Source organism: Cydia strobilella, chromosome 24, assembly GCF_947568885.1.
Source record: "Cydia strobilella chromosome 24, ilCydStro3.1, whole genome shotgun sequence".
Taxonomy (NCBI): Eukaryota; Metazoa; Arthropoda; class Insecta; order Lepidoptera; family Tortricidae; genus Cydia; species Cydia strobilella.
The window spans coordinates 5,181,354-5,207,906 of NC_086064.1; the positions used below are offsets into that span (position 1 = coordinate 5,181,354).

At 40.5% G+C, this 26,553-nt stretch overlaps 2 protein-coding genes across 3 annotated transcripts in view; one reads left to right on the forward strand and one right to left on the reverse strand.

Moving 5' to 3' along the window:
• Positions 1-26,553, reverse strand: part of LOC134752121 (zinc finger protein ZFP2-like) — a 138,964-nt gene that overhangs the window by 110,676 nt on the left and 1,735 nt on the right. Inside the window, exons 2-5 of one of the 2 annotated variants that reach the window (XM_063687696.1) lie at positions 26,127-26,262; positions 25,560-25,613; positions 22,301-22,360; positions 19,552-21,264 (exon numbers count right to left, since the gene is read on the reverse strand). The exons of the other annotated variant lie outside the window; for it this stretch is intronic. Coding sequence (XP_063543766.1) covers positions 19,613-21,264; positions 22,301-22,360; positions 25,560-25,613; positions 26,127-26,262 — 1,902 coding nt within the window. The 3' untranslated portion in view covers positions 19,552-19,612. Of the gene's footprint in view, positions 1-19,551; positions 21,265-22,300; positions 22,361-25,559; positions 25,614-26,126; positions 26,263-26,553 lie in introns of those variants that run through there. 2 annotated transcript variants of the gene reach the window in all.
• On the forward strand, positions 6,651-12,132 carry LOC134752398 (gastrula zinc finger protein XlCGF57.1-like). Its single transcript, XM_063688107.1, has 4 exons — positions 6,651-6,717; positions 7,732-7,794; positions 8,499-9,536; positions 11,957-12,132. Exons 1-4 carry the CDS (start codon positions 6,651-6,653, stop codon positions 12,130-12,132), a joined length of 1,344 nt encoding a protein of 447 aa, XP_063544177.1.

The following is a 26,553-nucleotide window of genomic DNA, read 5'->3' on the forward strand; positions in this document are numbered from 1 at the left end:
ACACAATATGAATTCTCGATGTAAACCATCACTATAATAAGTCTGTTTTATATGAATGTAAGCAATGCCACGTGTTTTTAAATAAATTATATTTATGTTTACAATATTTCGTATGTCTTGTCACGTATACGTCCCAGACAATTTGGAATGCAATTTACAATTTCAAGATTATTTAGGTATCCTTGCCTCCCGCTTGAACCACATATGAGATAACACCCTTGTAACTCAGCCCTACTTAAGGGAATTTATCAACTTGCAGCGCCATCTATCGCGCCACTCAAGCACTAATGTCGCCCGGTTGCTAGCGCTCGGCTGCTTTCTCGGCAGTACGCTTTTGTAACTCAGCCGAGCAACACGTTTACAAAGCAAGTTTAAAGAAGATCGAGAAATTTCAAATCGTGAAAATGTTTTGAATACCTTCGACTTCGTGACATTCCGCTCGGTGCCCATGGCCCAGCGACGAGACGCAGTGGCCTTCCTATAGGCACCGTCATAAAAAATACACGGGTAAGTACTTATGCCTCATGGCGTCGTCCTGTGGGACGTGGAAGAATTTTGAATACCTCCGACTTCGTGAAATTCCGCTCGGTGCCCATGGCCCAGCGACGAGACGCAGTGACCTTACTACAGGCACCGTCACAAAAAGTACACGGGTACTTTTATGCCTCATGGTTTCGTCCTCTGGGACGACAAGCGTCGTCCCGTGAGACGACATGGCGTCGTCTCGTGAGACGACATGGTGTCGTCCCGTGAGACGACATGGCGTCGTCCCGTGAGACGACATGGTGTCGTCCCGTGAGACGACATGGCATCCCTGACATTCATCATTCCGATGACATTCCGCTCGGTGCCCGTGGCCCAGCGACGAGACGCAGTGACCTTACTACAGGCACCGACATAAAAAGTACACTGGTACTTATGCCTCTGGGACGACAAGCGTCGTCCCGTGAGACGACATGGCGTCGTCCCGTGAGACGACATGGTGTCGTCTCGTGAGACGACACGGTGTCGTCCCGTGAGACGACACGGCGTCGTCCCGTGAGACGACACGGCGGCGTTTGTCGTATCGTGAGACCCTAATGTGTCGTCCTATGAGACGGCATCGTATCGTCCTCTGAAATGACAATGAAATGACGTTGTCTTGTTAGACAAACAACCGTTGTCTCATGGTCTACCATTAATACGGTGGCGGACGTCTTATTGGTCGCATTATTGTTCGATGTCTGCTTGGTCGGACTCACATTTTTTTTAAAGATCTGCATGGTCCTGATATTACCCATGTGCGACCCGATTAGTCTACGTCATCGATCGAATTGTGTGTCACCTGGACGATGAGCAGCTGAATTTCTATTGGCGGGTTTGGCGCGAAATTGATAACGAAACGCAGTTACAGTAAATCTTGGTTGTGTACAAATGTTGGTCTTGGTCGATAACAAACAAGGAATTGTTTGCCGTGAACGAACCTAAAAAACTAACCTACTATATACATTCTGAGGATCGTAACTGTATAACCAACTGCAAAATGGCAGTTAAGAAACTGTGCAGAGGGAAAAGCACAGACTGAAAAACCTTGTGTTATACTTTGCCCAACTAGATCCTTTACCAAAACGAGAGAGGGGGAGGCAAGGAAAATCGACATCAGTTTTAAAGAAGAAAAGAAAATTAAAACTCTCTCCTCTGAATAGGAATATCAATACACGTAAAATACAAATTCGTTTACGACTGTCATATTATGATATATATGAGTGAAAAATCATCGCACTTAATCCCTCTTTTGAATGACTAGTCAGGTTTTGACAGTCTTTTTGGGGATACTAAAGCATCTCCAGTATCCTCTTCTAATGTTGACTATAGTCTATAGCTACAAAATAGCGGCCTGTCACAAAGAGAAACCTTTGCGCTAGTCTAGAAATTATCTATATTTCAAAACGTCTACTAAGTAGCTGTCACACAGAGACCACAGAACTAAGAGTAACACGTAGAAAACATACCTTCTATCACATTCCGTTCAAAAGGCCGAACTAACAAAAGCATTTATAAATTTTATAATGCTCTATTCACATCAATCAGGTAGAAACTTGTAAACTCAGCTTCAAATGCTGTAAGTAACGAGCTCCACTTTGGAAGATTTTCTTAGCAGCGGGTTTTAAATCATAATACGTTGACCGCAAACGTTCTAGTTCCATTTCAAAGAGTTCCATTACTATTAATATAACTATCGGAAACGGAATGGTATTTGTAGGAGGTGCTTTCACAGAATGACTAAAAGTACTACAATACTAATTTAATATGGCCTTCCGCATTGTCACCCATGATTGATCAATAGGAGTGGAAACATCGGTTTCGTTAGTGGTAGATGTTATATGTCTGACGAAGCTTCCCTTTGTGTAAATAAAGAAAGAATTTATGAAAAGTTTTTTGGTAGTTCAGTAGTGGAGTTACTGATCCTGTGTACCGAAAAAATCGCGAAATAATTTAGTGAAGCCGACTAAGGGAACTAAACCGTCGAACCAACAGCTATTGTCCACGGCTTTGTATCTAAATGAACTTGGAAGTCTTTAACTCAAACGACTACACATGATAAAACAATAAAACTCGTTAATTGCTCCGAGGGTTTGTTTGATTTTCCAATAAGACAAATAAATGAAATCACTTCAAAATCTTTGAAAACATGTGGACTGCGGGGCAAGCCATTATATGTACATACAAAGGTACAACGTATGCAAACGTACATACAAGAGTAATATTTAGAAAATATTTACAGGCAGTCACCGATAGCAGATACCTGATTCGAAAAGAGCACGGATCGGAAATACAAACCCTTCTTTCGATTTCTAGTTGAGATGTTTCCCTTCCTACGAAGTAGTCACATGCTTTTACAAAAGAACTATAACATACGGCGTTTTAGGCCAAAGGCACCCAAATTCAAGATAATATGTAATATTCTTAGAGGAATACCCGAAAGAGAACATCCTTAAAAAGACGAGTCAACGGTCAAATCCCAAATAGATACCAGTGCACGGAATCAGAGGCTTGATAATAATGTTAGAACGCACATCAAAGGATCGCGCAAGATTTAAGCCGAATATGATTCTAGTAGTGTCTCATGACTACAATATGCTCGCCGGTTAAATAGAGTGCAATGTACTCTAAAAATCAACACTAGTTCTGTTGTCATTGCCAGATCTAAGTACTACAAGCCTAACTGAAAGGTAGAAGTCCAGGGCTTACAGCAGTCCAGGGCTTACAGCATACTGTTGTAACAGGTCTCGAATGGCATGTACTCGCAATTGTAAACATCATCGTCAATGCAATCAAGTAGTGTTGTAGGTTTGTAGTACCCTACAAAATCATCGTGTCTTGGATATAGGGCAGACGCGATGCCAATCGAATTACAGCATTACTTGTGAGGACAACTACGATTCATATATTTATATATTCATGATACATTCATTAAATATAGTAAATATGAGATTTCTAGATATATATCAGCTTTACGTCAACGAAGTGACAAATAATATGTTGCAGAAAGGCCTAGATCATCAAATAATTGTCTATTTGGGGGCATCATGATGACAGATTAGTACTAGGGTTCCTTCAAGATAATAAAAACAGTCTAAATTCAACTGATATACAAAGTTTAAAGTGTTTTTATTTGTGAGTATATGTCAGACTGATTACAGTAGCGGTAAATAAATATTTGTAGCACTATACCCTGCCTGATGGCACAATTGCATGAAAGTCAATAAACAACATACAACGTCCTTGCATTGCTAAATCTCTTATCAAAATTAATATTTGGTAATGAATGCATCTACACGTGTCAAGGGTCAATAGGAACTGTGCCCCGGCACCACACGCGCGACGGCGCTAGCGCAGCACTTGAGATTAGATTACGTTATGAAGCTCGACCCGTGGACATAAACAAATAATACTGTAATGTAATGTAATTTGTCTTAGTCTCACGAAAGTTTCGCAATTGGTTTTAATAGGTTGCACTACAATTTAAAGTGGATATTTTCACTTCGTCTATTCTTATTCAAAGAGTCTTCCGTGGTCAGCCAAGAGGGGTTTACGCTCTTATTAGAAGATCGTATGTATAGGTACGAAAGCAATAAAAAACTCACGAAGTGTGCTAAGACTAACAAAAAACTATTGTACAATCCACTACCAGCGCGCGAACCATAAAATCTTCATTTTGGGAATCAATTCGCCACCAGAAAGAGTGAACGTTAAACAACCTAAAATGCCAAACCTAAAAATTATAGGTGAACTCATTTGAATCATTCAATGATTAAAATATCTTCTAAAATATTCTACTTGGTAGACGTATCTTCAGTAAACGCACAGTATCATGGAGAGATGCCATCCACAACAACTGGAGTTGTCAGCATCACTTTAAATTTACAATCATCAACACCATACGATTATCACCTGCGTGTCAGTACTCAGTAATTCTGTTCATTCGCCATTCGTTACATTCGCTTGCATGACTGACGAGTATATAATATAAGCTCAGTTAAAGCGGTACCAGCCTAATGGCATATTTTCAGTTATCTGTGGATAGTAAATTTAGCAGCATAGTTGACACTTAAAATAAATAGGAGCCTACCATTTCATATAAGAATTATTAACTATTCATAGCTTAACATTAATATGGTTGTTTTAAAGAAACCCTTACCTAAAACCAATCAATAAGGATGTATTATCGGCTCAGTTGAAACTACTACTAGCTGAAAGTTGTTACTAGATATTAAAGTGCTAAATCGTGAAATGATGTATTTTCTTCTTCATTTTCTGACGCTACTTTCAGGCAGAGGCAGAGCAGTACTACTCGATTCGAAATACAATTCAATTATATCCGCAAATAAACACATTATGTAGGTATACATATAATTTTCAACACATTTACGGAATTTGTTGTCATTATGTAGTGGGCTATGTACAAATGAAACCGGTATAGTAAATAACTATTAATGCCTAAAAATACAAACATTTGGTTATTCGTGAATATTAAAATACATATTACATTACATCTGAATCTGACCTATACTTACCAATTTACATTTAATTGATAGAAAATACTTTGAATCAGAGAGGACCCAGGGTTTTTCCAATTAGTTACGAATTGAAACAGATTTTTGGATGGATTGACAGTTCTATATTTCATTGTGTTAAGCAGTAGACAAGTAGTATTATTTTTTTTGTAAAATAATAATTATCATTACATTATACAACATAACCTATTTATTATTTTCACCTAGTGGGGTGTTGTAAGGAAAGCATCAGAGGTAGTGTGGACGGGTTTGATATAAAACTCACTTGATGGGGTTCACTTTGCAAGCATCACAGCTCGCGTAGCTTCAGATGTAATTCAGCATACTTACATAGTCGCAATGAATACCTTTAGTTATGTTGCCAGTCAGTGCTAACGATTGTCGTATCTATCGATAATTACAAATGAGGATATTCTAGTCATTAAGGTTTGACGCAAACAATCTTTTAGTATATCAATACGGAATATATTTCAAGCCCATATTCTTATTATGTGATTTTTGCATAAATATTATAACTATCAGTCACAGGTCACAGTACGCCCGGGCCAGCGCCGGCAGAGGTTTAAACACGTCTCATATGTGGTTCAAGCGGGAGGCAAGGATACCTAAATAGAACCGTTTTTCCCCCGAAGGGTAAAAAACGGATATTTAGGTTCCTGCCGAAGCTTGAACCACGCCTAAGGGCCTTGCCGGCTTATACATATGGTACTGACGAGAAAGCAGCCGAGCGCTAGCAACCGGGCGACATTAGTGCTTGAGTGGCGCGATAGATGGCGCTGCAAGTTGATAAATTCCCTTAAGTAGGGCTGAGTTACAAGGGTGTTATCTCATATGTGGTTCAAGCTTCGGCAGGAACCTAAATATCCGTTTTTTACCCTTCGGGGGAAAAACGGTTCTATAAATGATATGAAGATGAGTGTTAGTGGCTTTGCAGTAAAGCGTGCGGCTTCCAAACTGGGAGTCCTGGGTTCAAAGTATATGTATGAGTTTCTTTGAACTAAAGAATACATGATGATATCAAGCTACATAATAAAATACAAACACTATGTAACGTTAGATTGTCTGTGACTTTTACCGTTATACAGGGTGGAAAAAAAGAAAGAAAATTTAATTTAATTTAAAATAAGAAAGGTGGTTTGTGTCAAACTGTAAAGATATTTCCGTAACAAGAGTTGTAAGTAAAAAAATGTATGCTTGAACGTAACGTTTTGGATTTGCAGTAAAGCGTGCGGCTTCCAAACTGGAAGTCCTGGGTTCAAAGTATATGTATGAGTTTCTTTGAACTAAAGAATACATGATGATATCAAGCTACATAATAAAATACAAACACTATGTAACGTTAGATTGTCTGTGACTTTTACCGTTATACAGGGTGGAAAAAAAGAAAGAAAATTTAATTTAATTTAAAATAAGAAAGGTGGTTTGTGTCAAACTGTAAAGATATTTCCGTAACAAGAGTTGTAAGTAAAAAAATGTATGCTTGAACGTAACGTTTCAAGTGTCACTGCTAATGTAAACATATTTAGGGCACATTGACAGGAAATCTTATTCTGTAGCATGCAATGCAAACCTATTATGTCATAATGTGTGACAATGTTTCTATGGAAGACAGATTGTAAACAGAACTTTGGTGCATTAAGTGAAAAGATGAAACTGTCACGTGCGTTGAAGGCATGTTTTTGTCATTTAGTGTGTAAACATATTTAAATGTAAAGATATTTTTGTCACACTCAATTGTAAAGATATCTTTAACATCGACTGTACAAGCTTTTTTCCACAGGCAACTAATTCTTGTCACACGACTTACAGATGTATGCACATTTGCAGCTTCATCGGAAACCGGGAAGTGGGTCAAATTTAACTTGCAAGATATGAACCGTACAAACATAGTTATATACATACTTAGCTTGTAATAAAATAAATTAACTTTTTATGTAAAAGTTATTGCAACAAAATACTAACACTACTTACTGGTGTGGCGCGACGACCCGAAGTGGATCTTGGCCTCCGACACCAAAGACCGCCATGCTACTCTGTCCAAAGCCCTTTCTGTCCAGTCGACGGCGCCGACTTCGCTGAGGTCTTTCTGCACTTCTTTTCTCCAGCGGTACCTAGGGCGTCCAGACGGTCTTCGGCCACAGAGTACGCCCTCCAGACTGCGCGATCTTATCAGAATTATGGCTAATTATAAAGTAAAATAACTAATCCTACCAAAAATAGAACCTACATCCTACCTTCTAAACCTTGGCCCCTCGGCAAGGTACCCATCACGCAGGCAGTATTCCCGCGCTGTATCGCGATTCAATCCTTTGCGCGCGAAAGCTGCCGGCGCGAGAGTCCCTCCCCCAACCTTAAATCCTTATGTAAATTTTATAGGTCAGTTTTACACAGATCGACTTAGTCCTATAGTAAGCTCAGTAAGACATGTGTTGTGGGTACTAGATGGCGACATATCTACTCGTATAGCGCACCATCGTACACCTTATTTCAATGTATGTATGAAAGTTACTATTAAATTGTACCCGTCCGCCTTTGTGGCCGTCGTTAGCCGGGTCCACAACCACACAGAGCGGGGAAATTGCCTCGCGCATATGCTCTCTGTGTGGACCCGGCTTTTGGCGAATCGAAGGGCTAAAAACACGCGGATAAATTTACATTATTATTTCGTGTTCAGCTTCAGACGAGGAGTCCCCAGTCCCGCCGTGTGAAGACGACCCGCAAGACGAACATCTGTTACGTAAGTGCACACTTGTAATTTTGATATTATCATGTTCACAAAATACAAAAGATAGTACTTAGGGTTCATCCACACATTACGTCACAGCAACAGGGGAGGGGTGATGCCAAGTGTGACAGTACGTATTCACGACATATCTTTTTACTATGAAAGTGTGACAAGACATTATGTCCACCACCATCGACATAATTCCTTATAATTCTTCTTCATCTGTATTTTACACGCAAATAACATGACTTACGCCCCAGTAGCCTTAACCCTTGTTTAATACAATATCAGATCAGTTCTTAGACATACGAAGGGTTAACCAATAACTAAAAATATTGAACGGCATGCTTACTGTTCAATTTTCACCTACTCAGTGTTTTCCTCTACTCAGTGAGGAATTTATGTTCCCCGTCATTTAAAAATAGTCCTTCTGGAACTTTCTATTTATACTACCACTATAGGTACAGTCGAGTTCATAAATATGTGTACATATTTTCACCTTATTGCATTGGATTAAGGAGTAGAATTCTATGTATACATATTTATGAATTCGACTGTACTAGGGAGACTTGTTCCTAATGTAATGTTTCATAATGCATAATTCTTTATTGCAACCATGGTACAGTATAGATGTAAATTATAATATACAATGTCTCACATGGACCCTGTAAGGGCACAGCGTATCAATAGCAATTCAGGTGAATTTGTTATTTCAGTGAGTTCAGTCGGCGAGTACGGAGTGAGCACGTCGCCTCTGTCCCTGCGCTGTAGGCAGCAGCTCGCACTGGCGTGCTCCGTGAGGCTCGAGCGCCTCCCGTTCCCCAGTAACACCACCGCCGAGGAACAAGCCTACTCGGCCGATACTCGTCTGACACATTTCACACACAACTCAAGTTTAATCACACATAAACAGGAACATATCGTTCACATACAAGAAACGAATAAGAAAGCCTACTGTTGCGACATGTGTAGTGAGCAATTTACGTCAAAACTTACTTTAATCCGACATATCAGAACACATACACACCCGGAACATACATGCGGAGTTTGTAAAGAAACATTTGTAAGTAGCTTATTATTGAATAAGCATTTAAGATTTCACTCAGAAGAGAGATCATACGTGTGTAGGGACTGCAACAAGCGATACGCAACAAAACTCACATTCTATCAACATAGAAGAATCCACACTGGAGTGAAACCATACATATGTAATGAATGTAACAAGCAATTCGCACAAAGAGGGACTTTGTTGGTCCATGCAAGAACTCACAGTGGAGTGAAACCATACAAATGTACAGAATGCAACACGAAATTTGCACATAAGCCTTCATTAGATAGACATATGAGAAGTCACGGTGGAAGGAAATATAACTGTGAGCAATGTAACAAGAAGTTTACACATCCAGTGAATTTACAAAATCACCTGAGAATGCACACTGGAAAGACGTTTGTCTGTGACCAATGTAACAAGGAATTCATAGCTAAACATCACTTAATTAGACATATAAAAATACATGCCCCTGAAAAACGAGAAAAACTATACGCATGCCAAGAATGTCCCAAGAAATATATTCGTAAAGATAGTTTAGATGTACATTATAAGGGAAACCATGTTGGACAGAAACCATTTAGATGTACAATGTGCAACAAGCAATTCGCACATAAATATAGTTTGTTGCTCCATGCAAGAACTCACAGTGGAGACAAACCATACAAATGTGAAGAATGTAACAAGCAATTCGCACAAAGAAGTGGTTTGTATTACCACGAAAGTGTACATAGTGGCGTGAAACCATTCAAATGTAAAGAGTGTAACAAGCAATTCACACAAAAAAGTAATTTGTTAGTCCATGCAAGAACTCACAGTGAAGACAAACCATACAAGTGTAAAGAGTGTAACAAGCAATTCAAACAAAAAAGCACTTTAGTTGACCATGGAAGAATTCACACTGGAGAAAAGCCATTTAGTTGTAGTGTATGTGACAAGCGATTTGCACGGAAAACTAGTATAGCTACTCATGTAAAAATTAAACACGGCAATACAAAAGACAACATACAATTCACACGGAAAGAAAACTTTACTATTTATAAACGACACGTTGAAGAACAACCATTCAGATGCAATGAACGTAACCAGCAATTAAGCCAAAAAAATTGTTTAGAGACTCAAAAAAGGAGTCACACCGGAGAAAAGCAGTACACCTGTGAAGAATGTAACAACCAATTTAAATTTAAATTTGAATTAAAGAGACGTAAAAAAATACACACCGATGAGCAATCATACGAATGCGAAATATGTGAAACGATTTTTTTCGATGAAATAAGTTTAATGAAACATATAGAAACACATAAACCCAGGATACTATAACCTTATAAGTTGTTTCGTAAAAGGGTTATTAAATATAACTTCTACACAGAGTGTCTTATTCAGATCCTGTTAACTTCACCATATTGCTAGGCACAGGCCTACAGTATACTAGTAGTAAAACAGCATATAATGCAATTCGTGTAGAAAGTCACTTTGTTGTATCCTAAATACACAGCAAACAAATTAAATACGTTTTTAAATTTACCACTACCACCTATATTTAATAGGCATTACTTGGGCATTATAGTATAAATTATCTCAGTTGATTTTTTCTGGCTCTTTAGAAAATATGTTTACTTAAGTAAGGAGTATCCTTGTTTACTGCGTGAAACGCGTCAATTAGGGTCTCCCCGCTCTTATCGACGCGGAATCGGCAAAAGTCGATAGGAAAAGGCTGGCTCGGCTTGGCTGACGCCGCATTGCGTCTCACGCTGTTTACCGCGTAATAGCTTCGCGTTTAGTGCACAAAATTACCGATCGCTTAAGGAAAGACATGCGTACAAATAATTGTAACATTAAGTAATAGTAAAATTATTATAGCATTAACTTGGTTCAAAATAACCAAATCCACCATCTAACTACTTAACGATTAATTAATGTCATTACCTGGTCTAACGCCCCGACATTAATTATGTGTACAAAACGCGAGAGTTTTAACGATTTTTATCTGCCCATCAACTCACCTCAATTTATAAAAATCTGTAGACGCTTCCGTGACAACTGGAAAACAAAACATTATATAATCTTTAGTTCTTTCTATCATCAGTGGTGGGACACTCCTCCTTTCGGGCAAACTTGGCTCAGCATTACTCCGAGCAATTATTAGGGTTGACACAACTTGACGTCCCTCACGTCAACCACAGATAATGATTTGAATTTTGACAACCCTAAATAGCCGAAAGGGATAGTGCCATGCATTAGAAAGGGACAGCATGATTAGACCCTGAATCGCTGTTAAATTTCGGGCTTGTAGGAAGTGTCCTTTCTGTACGGTAGTACTATTACTTTCGGTGGCTGCCATTCCTCAACCCACCAACGGAACGGCAGCTGACTTCCACGAGGGTTCATAATCATACATAGCCGTTAACCGCTATACGAGTTTTCGCCCGGGAGGCGATGACTGACAAAATTTGCGCCTGGCCCGCGGTCTATGAGGTGTATGCAGCGTTTTAGACAGACTTAACAATCCATCTGTTTACTGTTTTGTCTGTTTTCACTAAAAAGGAGGGCCAATGGTTTTTAGGACTTTTTTCTCTATCTGAGAAGGTATAAAACTAACTTTTAAGATTAAAAAAATACTATATGTATGTCACCATTTTATTAACTACAAGCCACATATGTATATAAAAGTCACCTTTAATACTACAATAGGTGCACTCCAGAAATCAAAAATAATAAAATGTATTTGCTAAATATGATTGAACACTGAACTGGGAGACAATAATATCCCGATTGTTATTTAGGACAACAACTGTCTGTAGCCATACATCGCTAATAAAGCCCCCCATTCACACTTCCTACATTGCAGTACGCACTTGCTACCAGAGGACCTACCACGAAATTTCGTTATCTGCCTCCCCCTATCGTCCTTGCGATAAACTAGAATATCTAGTGATAGAGAGGCAGATAAAAAAAATTCGCTTTTCGTTTTTTGCGGTAGACCCTCGTGTCGGTACTCTTGCAATACTGTTATGAGCTATTTCAAAAAAAATATAGCTATTTTGGTAATTTTTGATCACATACACAGCGAATTCCTTTATATATTTCAATAAAACCTGCTAAGCCCGTGTTTTTTTCATTGTAAAGAAAATGGCGGACTGCAGTCCTGCATTAACATTCACGGTCCAATTCGCTACATGAGTCCTGCTACGCAGGACGTTATACCACAGACAATCCTGCGCGGCGGACTGCAAGCGGTGGGCGGGGCTTGTGGGACTTGTAGGATCCAAGAGGCATCCTACCTGGGTTTTGTAGGATATTGAGGCGGACTACCATGTAGGAGTGTGAATGGGGGGCTTAACATCAACGAAATAAATGTCATATACAAAGGAAAAATTTACCAAGGCCGCCATTGCCCAGGGCTGGAATTGAACCAGCGTCCTCCGTTTACGAGAACGATGCCTGAACCACTCGGCCACCTGGGCTCGGTGGCATGGGTCGAAATTTCCAAGTATAAGTATGACAATTTCCAAAATGGTTCTTGTAAAAAACACAAAATTTGATTTGTTCTTAGAGTATCGCTAACATGGTGATAAGATGGCCCTCAATAAAATCGACCTAATGAAGCCAGGCCGAGAATGAAACATGATAGAATTATGTAACTGTACGTGTAATATGTTGTGTTATATCTAACTATTTATATGCTTTAATAATTATAAGTACCTAATTGTAATTGGTGTCAAAGCTGTTCTTGTAAATAAATGATCTTAAAGTAAATAAATCACTTTGTTTAAGAAACATTGTAATTATTGCATGAAGAAGTATATTTGCTTAATACTAGTCCTTGTTTTTAATAATTTTGTATGAATATGAATGACTTATATGCAATATTAGGTATTATTCATTATTCATGTGTGTGCAACACAAAAGTAAACTATCTAAACCGATTTGACGGTAGGATTATAAAATTTACATTGCATGATTATATAATAATCATATTATACCACGTAACAACAGAGGAGGATATTTAAATAATAATTAAAATACTAATTTAAAAAACAAGTGAAACAACAAGGAAAAGTTTACCTACTTTTTGTGATTATTTTTAGGAATTTTGAGATCTATCTTATCCTTAGATTGATTGAAAGAACGGGGTGCCCGTTTCCTTAGGGGAATAACAGGTCGTTGTCTCCGGACAATGGTGTGTGAGTATGTTAGTCTTGGTGGAATGTTTATATCTAAGTGTAAGAAAGTATGTCAGTTAGTCCGTCGAGGAGGAGAGCGATCGGAGCTATTGTTGCAACGTTTTGATTGGAGTCGTGGACGGCACTAAGTGTTGGCCAGAGCGGCCGCCAGATCTTGGGCAGTGATCACACCTGTGAGACCTATAAAAGATAGAGTTACACCCACGCCCACTCTTGGATTAGACTCGAGTTGTTGAGAGATAAGCTGCAGAGTTAACCAGGCGTAGCATGCGGGCGAGAGGCAGCTTCCTTGTGGGACTCCCGCGAGGATTGGGCGTGCTGAAGACGTGGCATCTTCAACTGCCACTTGGAAGCGCCTGTCCGTGAGGAAGGAGCGCAAGACACGGATGACTCGTCGTGGGGCCGATGACGTCGACAGTTTGGCTAGCAGGCCCTCGTGCCAGACTCTGTCGAACGCCTTCTCCATGTCGAGGAATACCGCGACGACATGCTCCTTCCGGTTCATCTTCTCTGCCAAGTACAAGAGGACTCTGGTAAGTTGCAGCGTGGTGGAGTGCTCTGACCGGAATCCAAACTGTTCCGGTCTCGGCACTATGCGTGGCTGGAGTCTTCTGAGTAGGAGCATAGTATAAACAGGGCAAAGTATGTTATTTTCATACAACGCACCGCGCGCGACTTGTATGTGTGCGCCATAGTATCTATGCGTCGCCGCACGCACACTCAAACAGAATCTCGACCCGTTTCTCAGTGCGCCAGTAGAGATTTTGTTTGAGTGTGCGTGCGGCGACGCATAGATACTTATGGCGCACACATACAAGTCGCGCGCGGTGCGTTTGTATAAAGATAACATACTTTGCCCTGTTTATACTATGGTAGGAGCCTCTCGAAGACTTTGGACAGGGTAGGTACTGAGCAGTGTGATAGGCCGGTAGCTCTCCGGCCTTCTGTCTTTCCCCGGTTTCGGTAGCATTATGACCCGGCCAAGTTTCCAGGTAGAGACTTCAGAGGGGAAGTGTCCCGAGCGCATGATCCCATTGAACAAGCGGGTCACCGCCACTATGGTGTGCTGCGGCAGGTGACGGAGCGCCATGTTCGGGATCGAATCGGCGCCCGGGGCCTTCTTCGGGTTGGCTCTTCTGGTTTCGCGTCTCACTTGGCCGGGTGAGAAGAAGACCGGGTCCTCCTCTGCGCTCGGCGGTTGCTCAAAGTACCCTGTCAGTTGCTCTTCCACTTCCCTCTCGTGGGTAGCATTCACCGCTGGGTTTGGTTGGAACGTTCGCTCCAGAACGTCCGCGAACAGTTCGGCTCTTTCTTCGGCCTTGTAGTGGAGCGATCCCCTTGCGTCCACTAGCGGTCTCACTGCCTCCTTGGATGTGCCCAGTTGCCTGCACAGACGATGGATGGAGGGCACGGCTTCCCCAATGCTGGCAATGTGGGCCTCCCAGTCGGCTGCTGCATGATTTCTGAGCTAGGTCTTCACCTTCTCCACCAGGTTGTTAAGCTCGGTTTTCAAGGAGGGGCAGCGAGTGCGTTGCCATCTCCTTCTCAGTTGGCGCTTCTGCAGGATGAGTGTCGTGATCGCCGCTGGGAGGGGTTTGCACCTCTCGCCAGCAGAGATGGTGTGCGATGAAGTTTCAAACGCCTGCTGGATATTATAGGTGATGGCGTTTGCTGCGGCTTCGACTTCCTCGGTGGTGGAGACCGGCCCGACTTGAGGATTTTGTAACGCCTCGGTGAATGACTCCCAGTTGGTCTTCCGCCTCGACTTCCTCCTCGGGACGGAATATGGGGCTGCTTCTATCGTCATAAGCACTGGACGATGGTCTGACGGTAGGTCCGGCAGCGCTTTCAGGTTAAGTGTGGCATTGCAATCGTTGTGGATTGCGAAGTCTATGATGTCGCAGGTCCTCTGGTTGTCTGTGGAGTGTGTGGGTTCACCTGGGCCTGTGACATCATAGTTAGCGTCTATGATCGTGCTGTGTAGTGTTCTGTCAGCAGCGTCAATTTTGGATGCGTTCCATGCAGTGTGCTTTGCATTCCAGTCCCCCGCCAGGATGGTCGGCCCTGAGGACTAGAAGAGTGCACGTAGGTCTGCTCTTAGGCGGCTGGTGGAGTTCTAAGGGGGTCTGTAGACTGTGTAGAGCCGGAGGTCTCCGTTGGCCACCCTGATGTCGACTCCGAGCGCCGTGAAGAAGTCATAGGGCACGAAGTCGACAGGCTGGTGGATGATGGATCTTCGGACCATCACGGCTACTCCACGGAACGGGCGTCCCTGCTGGTTTGTTTCGTTCCGCTGGTATACTACATAGCCCCCCATCTTCAGGTCTCTCTTGGCGAGCGTTTCGCTGACCAGCAATATGTTTACGTTCTGCTCGCGGAGGAAGTGGCGGAGCAGGGCTTCCTTGTCGGTCAGCGATTGCGCGTTCCAGAATACCACCCTCAGCCTACGGTTGAATTTGGCGGGTGTTTAGCGTGATCTTTAGCGCATGCCGGATCGCCTCTGGACCCTGGTTTGCTGCGGCTTCTAGTAAGGCAACGATCATCGCTGCCAGTTCTTCGCCCCCTGTCGCCTGAGTTGGAGCTGCGGCTGGGGGTGGGGCTTTGGCTGCGGCTTCAGTGCTATGGATGGGCGTCTTCTTCTTCTTTTTCTTGTTGTTGGGCTTGGCGACTGCAGGCTGGCTTGGTGCGCCCCTTTGGGTGGGGGCGTTGGCCGGCGCCATGAGTGAGGCAGGTGCCGCGCCGACTCCTCCACAGTGGGCTTTTTCATGCTGGCCTTTGTCACTGGGCCCGCCTTCTTTGGTATCGTGTGCGCGTTCGTGTCCGCCTTCCAGTTTCGGGCCTCTCGCACGTACACGGGGCATCTTCTGTAGTTGGCCGGGTGGGGCCCCGCGCAGTTGGCGCACGTGCAGGGTTCCTCTTTCGGTCGGGGACATTGGGATGCTGGGTGAGGGCCTGCGCATCGGACCCACTTTTGCGGCCTGTGGCACCCCTTTGAGTGGTGTCTGAACCCCTGGCAGTTGTGACATTGCTGGGACCAGACTTTCCCCTCCACGCCTCTATCTTAATGCAGTTTAGGTAGAGAAGCTCGCTGACCCTGTAGATTGCGGTGTGGTCTCGCGGGGGCCCTGCCAGTTGCAAGAAATAAACGCAGCCTGGCTTGCCCCCCCCCCCCTGGCGTTTATCTGCTTTATGTATTCTACAGGGAATCCGAGCTCTAAGCAAGCTTTCTTTATGTCTTCTAATGGCGTGCCTGCTGGGAGGCCTCGAAGTCCAGATGGTTGTAGACCGCCTTGTATTCTTCCTCAGTCTTGGGTTCGAACCGTAACCCGCGCTCCACCGGCTTGGCGTTGATGGCTCGGCCCAGTTTGGTTCCTATGTCTCTCGTCAACGCCGCCCAGTTTGGTAGCACCGGCGCCACGATGCTGGGGTACTTGATCTTCTTCTTGGGTGGTGGCTGTTGAGGTTGTCGTTGTGCAGCGGGGGCATCCTCAGGTTTCTTCTGTGTGGGCTGTGATGCTGTAGCTGCGTATGTGGTATTTTTCTTCTTTGCTGACGGTAGGGGCTCGGGTAAGGGGCCCTGCGTCTCTGTGGCCGTCGCATCTTCGGCGGCCTGTTATGAGGAGGAGGGGGAGGGCTTCTCGAGTGTGAGGCCCTGTTTCTTCTCTCTCGGTTGCGGCTCTGTGGTGGCGGAGTTTATTGGGGGCTGCTGAGGTTTTGGGGCCCTGTTTCTGCCGCTTCCTCTTTAGACGCTGCGGTTGAGGCTCCTCCTGTGGGCCCCCCCTTCCTGCTGCTGTGTGTGTTCCTGCCGCGGCGCGGCGTGAGTGAATGCGAACGACCGCGGTGGCCGCCGCGGGAGCGCGCTTCTAAGTCGCGACGCCGGTTCTCAGAATTGGGCATATTTTTAGAATTGTTTACTGTGTTCGTTCGCGTCAGTCACATTTTGGGGATTTATATTGAGAGTGAGCCTTTGTTTGTCGATGTGTTCATGTTGATGTTGTTTTCAAATGGCTGCAGGGGCTGCCGTCCCTGCGGCGCCGCTGGGGGCTGATAAGATGCCGACGTGGAGGAGCCGGCTGTGTCAGCGACACGGGTCACTGCCGCAAGTTTCGCCTTGTACTCGAGCCATTTATTGCTGCTCGTTAAGGTGTGGATAATAGAAGTCCACGAAGCCGTCCATGACTTCTGTACGAGTTTCCATTTTGATGGGTCGCTAGAGAGCTAGTACACTATACAGGGGGGGTTCGGGGGGTGAGCGGGGAGGGGATACGCACTAAGGTATCAATGATGCTAATTAAGAGCCCATCAACGTGCTCACTAGCGCCACTTCTAAATAATTGTGATTATTTAAAATTAACGATAGATATTCAAAAAAAGGGGCCGCTACGTACTGTAAGTCGCCGTTTAAAACTTGACAATTTAAAAGTGCTTGTCGCTAGGCCTATTTGAATAAAGATTATATTGACTTTGACTTTGTATTTTGTATTTTTGAATACATCAACCTAGTTTTTATGTTGCTGGATTCGTCGATCTATGAACTCGAAACAAAAACGGCTGTTCTAATTTTGGACGCATCATCCAGCAACGTGAAAACTGTTATTATAATGTATTCAAAAGGTACCTAAATACAAAATACAGTACGTAGCAGCCCCTTTTTTCTTAATATCTATCGTTCAATTTAAATAATCACAATTATTTACCAGTGACGCTAGTGAGCACGTTGATGGGTTTTAAAAACACTATATCTGAAACCACTCTAGTACACTGCAAGGTGGCACTTGTCACTGTCCCTATTTTAGGCAATACACAGCAATCCGGCAAATAGCACACGGAGCAGGGCTACGAGGTGGCTCGAGTCACTATCCGAAACAAGGCCGATCACTACAAGTGTAGTAAATACTTATTAATATAACACCTCAAATATAACTTAAAAGCAATCGGCCGCCCGTACTCCTAGCTGGGACCGATTGAGCCTCACCTAATAGTCCTAATCTAATACCAGTATGATAATAAAAAAAACCTATAAGTGTAAGTGAACATAATTCGCGGAGAGCACGCGTGCGCTCGACAGCGGAATCTTATGATTCTTAATGACATACTTTTTTATATTTGACCATACTAATAGGAAGAAAAATAGAAGGCGAAGCACAAATTGAAAGATGATAACAAATATTAAAAGATATTTTGAATATTTATACAAAAATATTGAATAATATATAGTGTAAGTTGAGTTCAAAAATATGTATACATTTCTTCACCTTAATCCATTGCAATACGGTGAAAAAATGTATACATATTTATGAACTCGACTGTACCAAAGAACTCGCCGAATCCTTCATAGTTTTGGCCGAACAATTTAGGGGTAGGTACTTTACAAATATCAAGTAGCACCACCATGCATTAGTAATAATATTAGGATAACTTTTACAATATAAATGAATAGTAGTTAAAATAACTGTACTTAAAGAATATGTAACATGTATAATGTCAAAATTATATATTTAAATACATAATTAAAATATTTTTTAACATATGTACCTATAACCTATAATAAATATGTAATTAAATATTTTTGCTTAAGTCCTTCAAAAAAGACAAACTTAAATAGTTGTATGACGTAGACTCATTTTATGTTGTGTTGAAGCAATTCAATAGTTATTTACGATACAAGTGCGGAAAAGAGGAAATTCGAAACGAGTGGCGATAAATTAAAACACGACCGCAGGGAGTGTTTTAAATCGACACGAGTTGCGAATTGCCTATTCGCACGTGTATCGTACAACGTTTTACAGTACATATGGCCCTTTAAACTTTAGACACATGCACGAAAAGTGCTATTTGACGCACTAGTGCGAGAAAGTAGCACCATATGTACTGTAAAGGTTATAAATATTAGCTATATAGACTAAAATTGAGCAATACTTACCTATATAGGTTAGTATTGCTTCTAGGCTTAACACATTTAGATTTGAAAATATTACAATATGAAAAATGTAACATTATATGTCGTACCACAACTTCCCAGTAAAACTTAACATTTTTTCTCATAAACTAGTGTACTTAAATATGTTTCTTATACTACACAAGAATCTGACTGTGCGTTGTATCGCTCAAATTTATCGGATCGATTAGTATAAAATATGGCGGACGCCGATAGCTGTCATGCCATTATTATTCCTTTATTTATTTCTCTTCTTAAGTTAGGCATTTTACAATATGGATATAAAAGTAAAATATAAAAATACATAAAAAAAAACAATACTAAATACATTGTAAAAAGCCTAGCCTAGGGTGCCACCAGCATTATTATAAGCCCATATTATCCCACTGCTGGCCTTCCTCTTATTTCTCCACATATCCCTGTCATGCTATACAAATTTGTAAACCTACTTTTAACAAATGTTAAGATGAAATAGCCAGTATCTTTCGCATGTTACAAATATTATCTTCTAAGTTGCAAAACTCCCCATTAGGTCATCAATCTCATCATTGACACCATAGAGGCTGCTATTCTCCATACAAAGTTGTTTCCAACGCTGTATGTAGTATCACCAGGCCCTAGAGCATTTCATAAGTCTAAACATGATTATGATCTTTAAATTCAGTTAGGATTATTAAATTCTTTCAATTTAATATATTTTGAAGGTTTCTCATTATGAACTCGTATAAGATGTCTTCGGACCCCATCATGTCGTGGAAATTTCTTGTAGCATACTTCGCAAGCATACGGTCTCTCACCAGTGTGCACCCGATAATGCGCTTTTAACTCAGCAAGAACTGGATAAGCCTTCTTACAAACATCACAAATATGTGGTCTGTTTTCTGAGTGCATTCGTCTGATATGAACCGTCAAGGCAGACTTGTGTCTGAATTGCTGCCCGCAAACTTCACATGAATGTTGTTTAAAGTCCTCATGCACTTTCATGTGGTCTTGCAAACACTTCTTCATTCTGAATTTCTTGTGACACACTTCGCACTCAAAAGGTCTTTCTTCATTATGTATTTCTCTGTGGTTTCTTAAGGTGCTCTTTAGTGAAAATCGTTTGCTACATATTTCACACATATATGGTTTTGGGTCTTCTGGTTCCTTTTCTCCGTCTTTCTTCTGGGCGTGTTTATCCATGTGTCTAACTAAAGTCCTCTTTATGGCGAAACGTTTGCCACAAACATCGCAGCAAAATTGTTTTCCCACAGTGTGTGTTAGTACATGTCTTTTTAATGCGGGTTTATTTGAGAATTGCTTGTTGCAGTGTTCACATATATAGGTTGGAATAGGTTTAGTGGGGTTGTTCATGACTTGATTATGTATAACTAACAAATGACTCTTTAAGCCACATCTATATGGAAACTTTCTTTGGCATATCTCACAGGTGTAAGGTTTCTCACCCGTGTGCACGCGCATGTGTTGCCTTAAGACCTCTTTTTGTATGAATCGTTTGCTACATACATCGCATGCGTACCTATAATCTCCAGTATGAATTCTTGAGTGAAGTCTTAAAGCACTTTTTGTTGTATACTGTTTATTGCATTCTTCACATGAAAACGGTTTCCCTCCCGTGTGATCAAATTTATGAACATCCAAACCAGATTGTGTATTAAATCTCCTTTCGCAGATTTCGCAAGTAAATGGATAATCTCCAGAGTGATTTTTTAAATGTGCGTTCAAGTTGCTTTTTTCTGCAAACTGTTTTTTGCATATATCACATGTGAAAAATTCAGTGGGTACTCGATCTTTAAATTCATCTGACTCTCTCTTGTGCGCAGTTATTTCTCCAGGCTCTATATCATTTTTCAAGTGAATTTTTTTGTGAACATTTAAGTTTCCTTTTTGTCTAAATTTTTTGTTACATATATCACAAGCGTACGGTTTCTCGCCAGTGTGTATAAACATATGTTTTACCCAGTGGGATTTTTGGGTGAATCGCGTGTCGCATAAGTCGCAGGAAAATTTGTAGTCTCCCATGTGGTATGCGAAATGAGCGTTTAAGTTGCTCTTTTGTGCGAATTTTTTGTTGCATACTTTGCACGAGTAAGGTTTTTCTCCAGTATGAGACCGCCTGTGGACCTTTAGTCGGGCTTGGTGGTCGAACGACTTGTGGCATATGTCGCAGGTGTGTATGGTGCCGCGGTTGGGAGTCGGAGTGGGGTCTGAGTCGTCGAGGTCGGTGACGGTGGGCGCCGGCTTGAAGGAGATGCGGGACGCGGTGGGCACGGGTTGGGCGGAGGGCGCAGGCGGCCCGCCGTATATTGCCACTAAAACAATTAACATTTTTAATTCAAGGCATACTCAGTTTCTCTATAGGCCACACAACTAAGAAAAAATGGGGAAAATGATCCTTGTATAAGCGAATTTTAATATAGTTGTAGGTAAAGGTGTCTTAAATAACATACTAAAAGTACTGATGGATATACTGAAGCGGTATAGTATTCACTTTTTTGCTAGGATATTAATGAGATATAGAGGAAAGATGGACAGTAAAATTTTTACTTTCATTAACTTGTAAAATGACTAAATAAAATAAAATAAAAAGATTAAACTAAGGTAATTTATCTATTTCCGCTACCTAAAGTTGTTTGGAAGAGATTGCTTTTTAGCGATAAGACCGCCCGCTGTTTACCTCTACTTCTGTTGCTGTCCGTCCGTCTGTCCCTATGTATGATGTATGCTTAGATCTTTAAAACTACGCAACGGATTTTAATGCGGTTTTTTTAATAGATAGAGTGATCCAAGAGGAAGGTTTAAATGTATAATTTGTAAAGGTTTGTGTAAATTCGTTGAACTACCCGTTACCCGGGGCGGGTCGCTAGTTCATAATAAAACGTCAATTTCGTTCGTGGTGAGCTCACAGCCTGCGCCATAGACTTAATATATTAAAGTACGCGCGACTGATAAAACAAGTGAGTCTAAACCGTAAAATGATTTAATGTTAGTATGTCTCACAACAGTTTAAATTCGAATATTAAAGTAGACTGCGCTATGGCCTCCAAATACGTGTCGAGCGAGATAGTTCGAGGGACACGTCTGTCACTTTCTTTCAGGGTTGGCAAAACTTGACGTCCCTTTTCGTGCTTAACCACAGATAAGATAATGACTTGAATTTTGCCAACCCTAAATAGCCGAAAGGGAATAGTGTCAGTGCAGTGCAATACATTAGAAAAGGACAACATGATTCGACCCTGAATCGCTGTCAAACTTCGGTTTTGTGGGAAGATTCATTTCTGTATGATAGAACTATTACTTATTCTGTGCCCAAGGCAATAATATTTTTGTCAGAAAATGAGTACATACCTGATACGACCTCACCATCAGCCATCTCCACCTCGGACTTTTCCAGCTTGATTTCCCCTGCTGCATACACAGTTTTATTCAACATTTTGTGTAGACTAAAAAACTGTAATGGGACATTCGATTGACAAGTGTTTGCTTAAAAAAAAATTAAGAGCTACATGGCTACTATAGTCCGACTAGACTCATATAATTTTGATCTAACTTCACTTCAAGAAGTTCGTTTGATCATCAATTATATTTCGTCACTTCATTCAAGATATAATATAAGGTTAATATAAAATTATGTCTTCGAATGAAGTGACTCATATAATTTCGATCGAACTTCACTTAAAGATAAGATAAGATAAGATAAGATAAGATATCTTTATTTCATTATAAAATACATTATAAATTTGCCTTCAATCAAACCTAAAACGCATAACTATAATGATCGTCAGAGATTATGTTCATAGGAATACAATTTTGTATTATTATTATTATAGTACAATTAGTACAATATATAGTATAGTATTATTAGTACAATATTACAATTTTTATTAAGATTATTTCTATACAGTGAAAAATTAAGTTTCGTCAAACACTACTAATATTATATATTGGTCAGCTCAACTACTGTGGTTACATAATATTTTATTGTTTAAAATAATATCAAATTCGGAATAATCATTGGTCATGTACTCTTTAACGCTGTACAATGTGCGAGACAACAGAAGTGTTTTCACTCGTAAACGGAATAAACTTTCGCTTTCTATATTTTTAATATTGTATGGTAACTTATTATAGAGTTCACATCCCATAGGGTCAGGTAAGCGCTTACTCATCTTTAACCTATATCTATAGGTAGTTGGTATAATATCCAGAGATCGTTTTGTTTGGCGCGGATTACACTGTGATCGTACCTTAAATTGTTTGATGTTTTTTCTTACATATAAGATTATTTCCATTATGTATACAGAGATTGAGCTTAAAATACTTAATTTTTTAAAGTGCTGTCTACATGGATCCCGATACTTAGCCCCCACTAGTATTCTTATAGCTTGCTTTTGTAACTTTAAAACTCGCTCATTTTCTATAGATTTTCCCCATAGTAGTATGCCATACGATATAATTGAATGAACATAGGCGTAATAAATTTGTTTTAAGCTATCGTTCGATACTAAGGTTTTGAGTTGCCTCATTGCATAAATACCCTTCGCAATTTTACTGCAGACCAAATCTATGTGGAGATTCCACTTTAATGCAGCATCCAACTGAAATCCAAGAAGCCTAACGTTGTCGACTGTTTGTATTATTCTATTGTCACTTAAGGTGACGTGTAGTGTTGTTGTAGGTTTACGCGGTTGGAATAACATTATGTTAGTTTTTTCTGAATTTAACTGTAAACCATTCGCTTTGAACCAGTTCTCACATGTGTGAATAGTTTTAACTATTTTTACTTGCAATTCTTCGTATGTTTCAGCACTTACTACAATTGATGTGTCATCAGCATACAATATCATTTTTCCGTCTATGTTTAATGTCCATAAATCGTTTACAAAGATAAGAAATAAAGTATTACCCAATGCGGATCCCTGTGGAACACCGATGGATACGTTATGAGCAGATGATCTTTGTCGTATTCCATTAATCTTAACTTCAACCGATTGTTTTCTCTCAGTTAAAAAAGATTTTATCAATTTGCCGATTTGACCCCGTATACCATACACTTCCAACTTTCTGAGAAGCAGTGCATGGTTTACGGTGTCAAAGGCTTTTGACAAATCCAAGAAAATCCCTGCGACTTTTAGTTTATCATCTAAGGCAGTACAGATATGCTTAATAAATTGGTGCGCCGCGGTTGTAGTGGATTGACCTGGTCGATACGCAAACTGAGCATCTGAAAGTGTACCGTTATTTGTAACATGGTTGATGATGGTGCTGGATAATGTTGCTTCAATTAGTTTTGATAAGGTTGGTACAATTGTAATTGGCCTATAGTTTTCCACGTCAGATTTTTCTCCTTTACCTTTATATATAGGGCACATACGGGCTTGTTTAAGAGAATTCGGATAAACTGTTGTTGTCAAGATTTTATTAACAAGGTACGTTATTTCTTCGGATAAAGTGTGCATGATCATATATAAAAAGTTACCTGATATGTCATAGATGTCTTTAGTGTTAGATTTACTTATTTTTGTTTGCGCAAGTTTCATCAGTTCCGTTGGAAGTACAGTATGAATTTCACATTCCGGTTGGTCTGGTATACAGTTTGCTACATAGGCTAATGATTTTTTATGATCAGGAATATTATTTGCAGCAACACGTGCCCCTACTTGACTGAAAAACATATTTATATATTCTGGTACTTCTGTATTTAAGATAGGTTTACCTATGTTTTTATTTATTAAACGCCATTCCCATTCTTCGATAGTTTAACTTAAAGAAGTTCGTTTGATCATCAATTATAGAAAATTATTGAGGGCGCCACTTCCTACGTAACTGTCACATTTTTGACGTAAAATGCTTAGTATGGAAATGTTTTTTAGTGCGACATAAAATAGTAAAAATTATATAAAATGGAACTTAAAAATTTCCATAGGACAGGAGCGGATGGCGACGTCTCACGAAGGCCCTTTGTACCAATGGGGTACCATAGGACGACAACAACATTTTATGTCGCACTAAACGAGTTGGCATTTGACATTTACGTTAGCGACGGCGTGAATTCGATCGCATTCCCTCTCTATCGCACCAATACATCAGTGCAAGCGAGATTGACTGCGATCAAGTATACGTAATACGCAGTCGCTCATGGTAGGGACTATTCATTAAGCAAAATAATTAATCTTATTGCAAACTAAGCATCGTTAGTTTAGTGTGCGTTGCTGGTGATTATGATGACCACAATATTAAGACATCAAACTTAATAATTAAACTTCGTGTGCAATGCACATACAAGTCCAAAATGTATTTTATTCAATCAATACATATCTAATTAAGGCTAATTTAAACACGAAGCATAAGCAGTAACAATGCGGGTAAACAAAGAATAACAATTTACCTACCCATTTTTAAATAGGTAAGCAATAGCTCTATCTAATTAAGTAAATACTTAATTAGATATGTATTCATTTAAATTATTATGACATATAAAAAATCAATAAATAATTAATAATAACAATGTATATTGATCTCATTACAAAAGTGACATCTCACTGTGTGCGGAAAATCCTTTTTATTCCATAAAGGATTACTACCGCGCCATCAAAATAATACTCACGAATGATGGCGACGTCTCGAGACGCTCTCTCTAGCTTGATTTTCAACTTGTCACCTGTAGCAAAAAAATGAAGCCATTCAAATTGGAGTTTATAATGACAAAAGGCTCCGGCTCGTAAACCGAAAGTCGGGAATTCGACTCGTACCAATGCATTCTTTAGAACTTATGAAGAAAAAGAAATTAATTTTTGCCGCTTTATCTTCAATGGTCAGTGAGGGTTAATTGGTTGGCGGTGGTCAAATATAACCGGAGACAGGTCCAAGGATGGCTTCAGTAGGAGTTTACCATTTGCCCCAGGAAATCCAGGAATTGAAATTTATCTTTGGTATAAACTTCTTGTTGTGGTATAATGTTCGCGGTCCCAGGTCCCAGGACGCCACCCAAACGGCACGTTGTACGAAACGCTGGTGTGGGTTAATGTTTAGGCTTCTCTCCCTTTCTTAGTAGCATAAAATACGTAAGCATTATTCTGAGATAATGGTTCCTAGACACTATTCTTTTATAGATAAATAGCTACCATTTGTCTATTACTTAAACATTATCTATAATATATGAATGACATCTTACTGGCAGTGAGCACTCCCTTGAGCCGCGCGCGCAGCTCGGCCTGGCTGCGCTGCACTTGCAGCTTGAAGTCGCTCGCGTCCCGCAGCCGCACCACGCACACCTCGCAGATTCCGCACTCGTCATTTCCTAAGCTTAGCTGCAAGTTAATATTAAAATGGATTGTTTATTTACGTCCAGCTTCAAATGATGGTCCCTATGACAGCCCATTTTTATATGGACTAGCTGTCATTTATAAATGTTTGCAGATATTTTTGTTACATTTAGAAAACATTTTACATAATTTAATACATGAAAAGCCTATTACTTCAATTATTTTTTAAATTAAATCCATTTAGAAGCGACTTGAAGGAACTGCCATAGGCACTTCATTTGACAGGAAAGTTTTTTATTTTTTTATACCACGTCAATAGCAAACTAGCATACAGCC